This window comes from Scomber japonicus, chromosome 9 (genome assembly GCF_027409825.1).
Source record: "Scomber japonicus isolate fScoJap1 chromosome 9, fScoJap1.pri, whole genome shotgun sequence".
Classification (NCBI taxonomy): Eukaryota; Metazoa; Chordata; class Actinopteri; order Scombriformes; family Scombridae; genus Scomber; species Scomber japonicus.
In genome coordinates, this window is record NC_070586.1 from 2,764,235 (window position 1) to 2,774,234 (window position 10,000).

Genomic DNA, 10,000 nt, shown 5'->3' on the forward strand with positions numbered 1-10,000 from the left:
TGCTGTTCTGAAATGTTTATTAGTTGCTTGAACCAATATTTAATACAGGTTAAGTAGCAGAAGACAGATTGTGTTGTTGGCTTTGTAGACAGGAACAAGTAAATGTGACAGTCCAGCATCAGGCAGCAGTGCCTTTAGTTTAACCTCCTGAGAGCTTTTGGGTTTATTTTACTGTGTAACACAATTCATTCACCAGTGTATAAAACCATGCTTCCTTACATCTACATCTTCCCTTTGCATGAAGGATAATAAAGCCCCAATGTCCTCAAACGAGTCCTAAACCAGTAGCAGCATTGTAGCTAAAATTAGTCAAATTTGTATCAAACTACAAACGTTATTAAGCATAAATAAACAAGTTTCAACCATAAAATTTGATTTGGTTTTGTACCTGGTCCACTTTTGTCTGGGGATCAACTCTTTTTACACTGTAATGGGCTTTTGTTACCACTAGGTGGCTCAAAAAAGTGCGTATGAACGAGGTCAACAGGTCAAAGTTAAGCAGAATGAAGTATAAGGTCTAGCAAACCTCAGAATGTAATGTCCCCATATGAGGACGCAGAGTCGTAGGAGGTTAACTGTCACTAAATAAACTGTTATATAAAATCATTAGTTGTCATTTGACATTTTAACACCTCAAATATCAGACAAACATGTAGATGTTAAAAACGCTTGAGTGAAATTGATCCAGTTTGCAGCTGTAGATAAAATGTTTAGAACATGCAGAAGGAGATATGAACACAACTATTAATTATCTTTATTAAATCATGTTTCATGTTACATCTGAACTTTAGAAGAACTAAGGATATGTGTACATTTGATATTATATATATGTAGTTTTAATGGTTGATAGAAATGTGTATATTGTGTAAATACAGTCAGATGTGTAACTCTCTATAGAAATGTACTACTGTGTTTTCTACAGCAGGAAAGCTTTCAGTGAGCTTTATTTCTGACAGCACGTCTTGTTTTTGGTTGAATAGAGATTTATTTGAAGGTGGTTATGATGCGTATGAAAACATGTTAGTGTTCGAAGTGAGGTCAAAGTGTAAAATGAGTTATATAGATTTATTCATCTAACACACAATACACACACACACACACACACACACACACACACACACACACACACAGACTTCATTCTGCTTAACTTTGACCTGTTGACCTCGTTCGTACGCACTTTTTTGAGCCACCTAGTGGTAACAAAAGCCCATTACAGTGTAAAAACAGTTGATCCCCAGACAAAAGTGGACCAGGTACAAAACCAAATCAAATTTTATGGTTGAAACTTGTTTATTTATATTTATGACTGGGTTTATTATACTGTGTATGTGTGTGTGTCTCCAGTGTTACTGGTTTACCTCTCAGACTCCAGAAGATGAAGAAAGAGGAGGAAGAGGAGGACGGAGCAGAGTCTGTAATATCCAGCTGTCTGTCTATGAAGAGTGACCAGTCTAATGATCCTCCTCCAAACTTCAGTAATGAACCTGGACCCTCAGACACAAAGTAAGAGACTGTTTCTACTGTAAACTGACCTGAAGATGATTCAGTTTAATATCATTTGATAATCTTCATTACAACAATATTTATTTTATAAAACTGAGTTCTTTATAATTCAGTCACTGATCCTTTTGGTCTTTGAGCATTGACTGCATTATTTCTTCATTTATATTTTTCATTTAGTGAAAGATGCTTGATTGCTGTTCAGAAATGTTTATTAGTTGCTTGAACCAATATTTAATACAGGTTAAGTAGCAGAGGACAGATTGTGTTGTTGGCTTTGTAGACAGGAACATGTTAATAAACACTAATGAAAAGATGCATTATGAAGATATTTAGCAGAGCTCTCTGTTCAGCAGCACAACACAAAAGAGCAGCAGTCTGTTATTTTTCACTAGTGGACTTTTCTGTTTGGCTCAGTTTCCTCCTGCTTATTGTTCCTGACTTTTAATGGCTCAGAGTAGCTTTAAGGAGCCTGTGGAGTTTTCTAACAGACTAAAGTCATGTTCACATTGACTTACTTACCAAAACACATTGTGTGTCTCCTTGTGGTCTAACTAATGTGTTGAATCCACTTCCCTCCTCATCAAACATCTATTTTAAATCCTGCATTGTTTACATGTTTACTAGTTTACAGTCTTCTTCTTCTTCTTCTCTGCCTTTGCTGGTACATTGTCGTCTCTGTCTAGTTACTGATGAACTCTTGTGATTGTAGTTTATATTATTTAATTTTCAAATTGAATGTGTTAAATCTCAGAGTCTTGTACTGGGACCAGTCTGCTTCATCAGGAGACTCCTCCTGTCCCCAGTGTGCAGAAAGATCCAGAACCAGACCTGGACTGCAGACAGACAGTCAGACCAGCACTGTACAAAGTAAGACTGAAGATCTGTCTGCTGATGTCATCATCTCTGAAAACAGGAATCTACCTCCTCTATCCTACTGAACATTAACAGTCACACTGATTTCTGTTTCATTCTACCTTTTTTCTTCTCTTTCAGCAGAAAGTGGTCTGCAGGAGGTTTTAGATGAACATCAGATCAGTCTGAGCAGCACATGTGAATGTGTAACTCAAGGAACTGATGAAGCAGGAACTAAAACCTTCCTCATCAGCATCTTCACTGAGGTCCACATCACACAGGGACAGAGTGAAGAGGTTAATACCCAACATGAGGTGAGGCAGCTTGAAACAGCTTCCAAGATGAAGACCCTCCATGACGCTCCAATCAAGTGTCAGGACATCTTTAAAGTCTTACCTGACCAACAGAAACACATCAGAGTGGTTCTGATGAACGGCGTCGCTGGCGTTGGAAAAACCTTCTCAGTGCTGAAGTTCACTCTGGACTGGGCACAGCGCTCCAACAACCAAGATATCAGTCTGCTGATTCTGTTCTCGTTCAGGTCGCTGAACTTGATCAAAGATGAGCAGTACAGTCTGCTCATGCTGATCCATGTTTTCTATCCAACATTACAGAAGCTCACAGCAGAGAAGCTCGCTGGCTGTAAAGTTCTGTTCATCTTTGACGGCCTGGATGAAAGCAGACTTTCACTGGATTTCAACAACAGTGAGGTCGTGTCTGATGTCACACAGAAGTCATCAGTCAGCGTGCTGCTGACAAACCTCATCAAGGGGAAGCTGCTTCCCTCGGCTCTCATCTGGATAACTTCCCGACCTGCAGCAGCCAATCAGATCCCTCCTTCCTTTGTGGACAGGGCAACAGAAGTACGAGGCTTCACTGACCCCCAGAAGGAGGAGTACTTCAGGAGGAGATTCAGTGATGAAGAGCAGTCCAGCACAATCATCTCACACATCAAGACATCCAGGAGCCTCCACATCATGTGTCACATCCCAGTCTTCTGCTGGATCACTGCTACAGTTCTGGACCACATGTTGACTCCAGACCAGAGAGGAGAGCTGCCCAAGACCCTGACTGACATGTACTCACACTTCCTGCTGGTTCAGACAAAGAGGAAGAAGAACAAGTATGATGAGGGACATGAGACGAGTCTACAGAAGCTGATGAAGGCTGACAGGAACCTTCTTCTGAAGCTGGGGAGGCTGGCGTTTGAACAACTGGAGAAAGGAAACATCCTGTTCTACCAAGAAGACCTGGAGCAGTGTGGTCTTGATGTCACAGAGGCCTCGGTGTTATCAGGAGTTTGTACAGAGATCCTCAAAAGAGAGAGTGTGATCTTACAGAAAACAGTCTACAGCTTTGTTCATCTGAGCGTTCAGGAGTTTCTGGCTGCAGTCTACATGTGCCACTGTTACACCAGCAGGAAGACAGAGGTACTGAAGGACTTTCTGGGAGAAGACTACAGTTACTCATCTCTGGATGTCTTCCTGAAGAGAGCCATGGAGAAATCTCTCAAAAGTAAAAATGGCCACCTGGACCTGTTTGTCCGCTTCCTTCATGGTCTCTCTCTGGGGTCCAACCAGAGTCTCTTAGGAGGCCTGCTGGGTCGGAAACCCTACAGTCCTAAAACCATTCAGAGAGTCATCAACAACCTGAAGAAGATTAACAGTCGAGATGACAAATATCCTGACCTTTCAGATGATGACGATTTTGATGACTATTTTGATGATGACTATGGTTATGACCATGATGAAGAGGATAACCGTATCTCTCCTGACAGAAGCATCAACATCTTCCACTGTCTGATGGAGATGAACGACCGCTCAGTACATCAGGAGATCCAACAGTTCCTGAAGTCAGAGAACAGATCAGAGAAGGAACTCTCTGAGATCCACTGCTCAGCTCTGGCCTACATGCTGCAGATGTCAGAGGAGGTTCTGGATGAGCTGGACCTGAAGAAGTACAACACATCAGAGGAGGGACGACGGAGACTGATCCCAGCTGTGAGGAACTGCAGAAAGGCTCAGTGAGTCCAGATGTGATTAACATTATAAATCAGTGTAGATTAGTAGTTTAGTTCTTCAAATATAAATAATATAAATGTTTTATTATAGTTAAAATAGTGCTCTACTTGTTTATATCAGAAATAACATGTCAGTTATATTTAGTCTCAGATGTTGTTGAGCTGTTTAAATGTTGAGTTTAAATAATGTTGATGTTTATAGCTGTTAAGTTAATGAACAGTTATTCTATTTATTTCTAGTCATTATTGGATTTGACTGTTTTCTTCTCTTTCTCTTCCTTTGTGTGTTGGAGGATTCATTCAAACCTGGTGAAACACATGAAGGACTTTAGAGGTTGTGGTTGAGGTTTTAGTACAGCAGCATTTTATCAACATATATCAGTATTTTACAGTTATCAGTGAAAGCAGTAAAGTTATTATTACATGATATATAATCAGACATACAGGTAATACCTGATTTTACTCAGCAGCCTTTAAAATAAGATCTGAATCATTTTGATCTGTTTCTGAATTACACTGATGAGCAGGTTGGCATCCTGCGTGTTAGTCATCAGTGTGTGAATATGTACTGTATGAATGAGATGTAGAGAAAACACTTTGATTGGTCATAATGACTATAAATATTATATAAGTACAATTCATTTACTGTATTTATTCTATTAGTAACAACCTGTAAACAGTATTCATGCCTTCACAGCACTTTGTAAACTTGTGTTTGAAACATGTAGATGAAGGATTATAATAATAATAATAATGAATTATTAAATGTTATTTAAATAGAGTATGTCACTATGACAGTTGTTTAGTATCACAAGTAGAGAATAGTCATCTAATCATCAAACTGATTCAGTAATGTCAGTTACACAACATCATGTAAAGTTAGCTAACGTTAACCAACATTAGCCTCCGTAAACTTGTGTTTCACTAGCAAAGACCACATCCACAACATGATGCGCTTAAATTATTTATTAAGAAAAACAATTGATGAGCATAGTTCCTCTGTTACTGAGTGTGTCTTGGGGAGGCTAGTAGGAAGTCAACCGTAGCAAGAGGAAGAAAAGGGAGGAGAAAATTGGGATGGGGGTTGTAGAATATGAGAGCAGAAGGGGAGGAGAAATCTAGGTGGTATTTATAGGAATGGCTGGAGGCGGGGAAGATTTGGTGTAGTCCTGCTCCTGAAACTACACTTAATAAGCTTCCTTTTACTAGCAAGGACCACACCCACAACATGATGTGCTTAAATGAATTATCAAGAAAAGTGATTTGCTGAGTGCGTTTTAGAGGCTCATAGGAAGTCCACCGTAGCACCCGGGCAGCAAGAACCCTAAAAACCACTTATGTGGATCCTAAGGATGGTGCAATGATATGTGGCGAAAGTGCTGATATAAAATGATTAAAATTATTTAGTTTGGTTCTTTAAAAGTGCATAATATTATATATTTCTTTATTTAAAAATTGTAACCCTGCCAAATATCCCCAATTTTACTCAATGTAACTGTAATCAGATTACATCTTTTTTTCTGTAGCTGTAGTGGAACACGTTACCTTTCTAAGTATTCCGTTACCCCCGTAGCCCGGTAAAGAGACATCACCAAAGTGACTTTAGATCAATACTATAGAAACTTGCAACCCTGCACATGTAACAGCAGACAACTGATATTTAAGTGACAGTAGAATAGTTTATTTAATTGTGGGAACAACACGTTATGGAGGTGGATGGACGATGATGCAAGAGTGGCATTCTGGTGTTGGTGGTTTATTTATTTGGTGTAGAGTGAAGAACTTGAGGCCACCAGACAGTTCTACCTGGCTCCCATGAGGGGTGCTGTGGCTATTAGGGTTATGTGGCTCTGTGACATCACGCTAGCTGATTTGAGCGGTGATTGGCTTTGGTGAAAAAAACAGGAGACTCGATACTTACCTGGATTGTGGAGGTAGCTGAGAAGGGGCGAATTGAAGCCGCTGGTCCTGCCATTGCTCCCGCCCCCGTGGCTATGACTGTTGCATCCCTGGTTCTCGGGCCCTCGCTGAATGAGGAGAAGGAGCCTGACATCTAGCGAGAGTGTCAAGTTAGGGGAGCGTGAATTGACATGACCATGAGCACAGCGGCACAGATGGGACACTTGGCTGAAGTCTGACTGTTGTGTGGTGAGGGGGAAACTGGTTTCACACAAATCCTCATCCAAAGTGAACGGGTTAATGGGTGATCCATGGCGAGTTTGTAAAAAAGGGTGGTTGTGATTATATGGTTCAATTACTACAAACCACCTGTAAAAAAGGCTGTGCTCCCATGCACCGTTCGCTGGAGTCTCTGATTTCCGACGCTGCCCTGTGCGCTCAAATGCATCACTCACTCTGCTTGCCTGCACCTGTGGAGTCAGACCTTTTTATCTTTTATACAGTCTATGAGTGAGACAGACGACAGCAGTCGGCAGGACCTCACTGACTGTTTCTCACCATGACAACGTCAGACGGACTTTTTTGTGAAGTTTGTGAGTCCATAAATAAGTGAGTTACAAGGTTTAAGTTTGTTATGTTGTGTGAAAGCTTATTTGTCGCCATGAGTGCAGTAAAAGGAGTTAATTAGTGTTTCTTCCATCCAAAATATTTCATTGTTAAGAGCTAGCTGCTGGGTTGTGCTAATTGATGATAGTTAATGAGTTATGCTAGTTAAGTTTATTTTATGTTTTAATATGAATGTACACTGTAAACCTGTTGACTATAGAGCATTTATTCAGTGATGCTTGTTTTATCTTTTACGCTAATGTTGATAACTTTCAGTTCTGATGTTATTGTAATTATTACATCTGTATTGCTGTTCTGTTGTTGCAGAACCACACACATACACACTCATACACACACACACACACACACACACACACACATACACACACACGTATTCAAATGACTAGATAAACAGTCAAATCTCTACATGGACTCTCCATCTTCACCTGCATAATCAAAATTAGTGTCCTGACCCGACACCCTGAAGTGTTTGCTGCTAGAGATTTTTCACATTCTTCCACACACCACCTTTTCAGGTTATTTCATACGAGGTTGAGCAGTACTTAATAAACACCAGCTCAAGAGTTGCAAACAATAGATGTTTATCATGCAAGGATGTGAGACAATATAAAACTATTGGAAACCAAAGGACTCACTGTCATGCTCGGAGTCTTCCTTGTTTTCCACCTCTATCCAGCCCTCATCACCTCCGCCAGCCAAGTTCAGAGGTCTCCAATGTGCTGATGCTTTGGTAGGTTGACCTGTTCTCAACCCTCACTGAGGCCTTCTGAGCCAGCTCAATGCCTCCAGGCGACTCTGGAACAAAGAAAAGACAGCCGACAATCTGCAAATCAGAAATCACAACAGCGTTAGAGAGACTTAAACCTACCTTTTCCAGACAGACAGACGTTCCTGTCATTTCTAGATAGATAACTATAAATAAAGAGACGGCAACCAAACATATACATGCAGTTAAATAAAATACACACAATACATTTACTACAGACAGCATGAAACGCAGCACTCAGCTTGACAAGTTGACTTGTGGAATCGAGCGTTTGTCTGAGTTTTATGTATTAAGTATGATTGATCTGTCCTGTTGCTGGATGCTTGACTGAGACTGCCCACAGGTGAAGCGCAGAATAGAGAGCGGAAGGGGAGGAGAAGTCCAGATGGTTTTTGTAAGGATGGCCAGAGGCACCACACCACACACACACACACACACACACACACACACACACAGTAACACATACACACACACAGTAACACATATACACACACACATACACACACACACACACACACACACACACACACACACAGTAACACACACACACACACACACACACATTTTCTAAACTTCTACATTTAAATCTTCACAGAATAGAGAGCGGAAGGGGAGGAGAAGTCCAGGTGGTTTTTATAAGGATGGCCAGAGGCGTCCTGCTCCTGAAACTACACTGTATAAGCTTCACTTGTAGCGTGTGTAGAAGCAGGATCATAATAGTAATAATTACATTAAAGGAATAAATAAATAAAAGGAATAAAATGCCTCAATATTATTTAAATGTTAAAACGATGATCTGAATCACTGATGTGAAGATCAAGTGTTCATCAAAATAGTGAATGTTAAACTGTTTGATCATCAAATGCATGAAGTAAATATAAAGTGTCCTCTTTCATGATAACATATGTTGTAATATTTGTGTCATTACAGACTTCGAAGCTGTAAACTCTCAGAGACTCACTGTGAAGTTGTGGCCTCAGCTCTGAAGTCCAACCCTCATCTGACACATCTGGACCTGAGTGGAAACAAACTGTCTGATTCATCAGTGAAGCATCTGTCTGCTGGACTGGAGAGTCCAAACTGTAGACTGAAGACTCTGAAGTGAGTTCACTGACTGTCTGTTACTATTGTTGATCTTAATGTTTAACATCTGAACCTAATTTATGTTCATACATAACTTACATCATGAGGTTAATTTTATTTTCTTTATTTTTTTATTTAATTTTTAATTTTTTGCTGTACAAAGTTTAGTGTGTAGTTATAAAATATTATTCTAAGGAAGTGTAGAAAATGTTCACACCACACACACACACACACACACACACACACACACACACACACACTCGTCTGAATGTTAAAATCTGTTTTTCACTGTTTGTATTTGACAGTTTTTAACCAGCATCCTGTTGGGTTCAGCTGTTTGGAGTTTACATTTTCTAAACTTCTACATTTAAATCTTCTTCAGCTCTGAACAGATTATGAAACATTTCATCATTTCAAACATGAACTTTGTTTCTAAACTGACTTCATTTATTCTTTATTCAGATTGAAGGACTGCGGTTTGTCAAAGATCAGCTGTGATTATCTGGCCTCAGCTCTGAAGAACAACCCCTCCCATCTGAGAGAGCTGAATCTGGGCTACAACGACCTGGAGGATTCAGGAGTGAAGCAGCTGTGTGGTTTTGTGGAGAGTCCAGACTGCAAACTGGAGACTCTGAAGTGAGTTCACTGACTGTCTGTTACTATTGTTGATCTTAATGTTAAACATCTGAACCTAATTTATGTTCATACATAACTTACATCATGAGGTTAATTTTTTGTTTTTTCCATATTTAAGTTTTTACTGTACAAAGTTTAGTGTGTAGTTATAAAGATGAGTGATTGTTAAAGGAAGTGTAGAAAATGTTCACTGTTAGTTGTTAAATGAATGTTTCTAATTGTTGGTAAAGAGTCACATCTGTAAACAGAAGATCCTCTCAACTAATATCTGTGTGAAACTGATCAAGTTTACTTGATGAAGGAGAAATATTTCTTTATTATATTCTTTAATGTGTTTTAATCAATAATGTCTGATCATTGATATTGATCCTTCACAACACACACACACACACACACACACACACACATACACACACACATACACACATACACACACACACACACACACACACACACACACACACACACATACACACACACACACACACACACACAGTAACACACACACACACATATACACACCACACCACACACCACACACACACACATTTTCTAAACTTCTACATTTAAATCTTCACAGAATAGAGAGCGGAAGGGGAGGAAAAGTCCAGGTG

General features: G+C 39.8%; 1 protein-coding gene across 1 annotated transcript in view; it reads left to right on the plus strand.

The window, feature by feature from the left end:
• LOC128364347 (NACHT, LRR and PYD domains-containing protein 12-like) overlaps positions 1-10,000 on the plus strand; it is an 81,040-nt gene that overhangs the window by 64,711 nt on the left and 6,329 nt on the right. The window contains exons 5-8 of the mRNA XM_053324884.1: positions 3,786-4,020; positions 4,108-4,378; positions 8,598-8,768; positions 9,213-9,386. Coding sequence (XP_053180859.1) covers positions 3,786-4,020; positions 4,108-4,378; positions 8,598-8,768; positions 9,213-9,386 — 851 coding nt within the window. The remainder of the gene's footprint in view (positions 1-3,785; positions 4,021-4,107; positions 4,379-8,597; positions 8,769-9,212; positions 9,387-10,000) is intronic.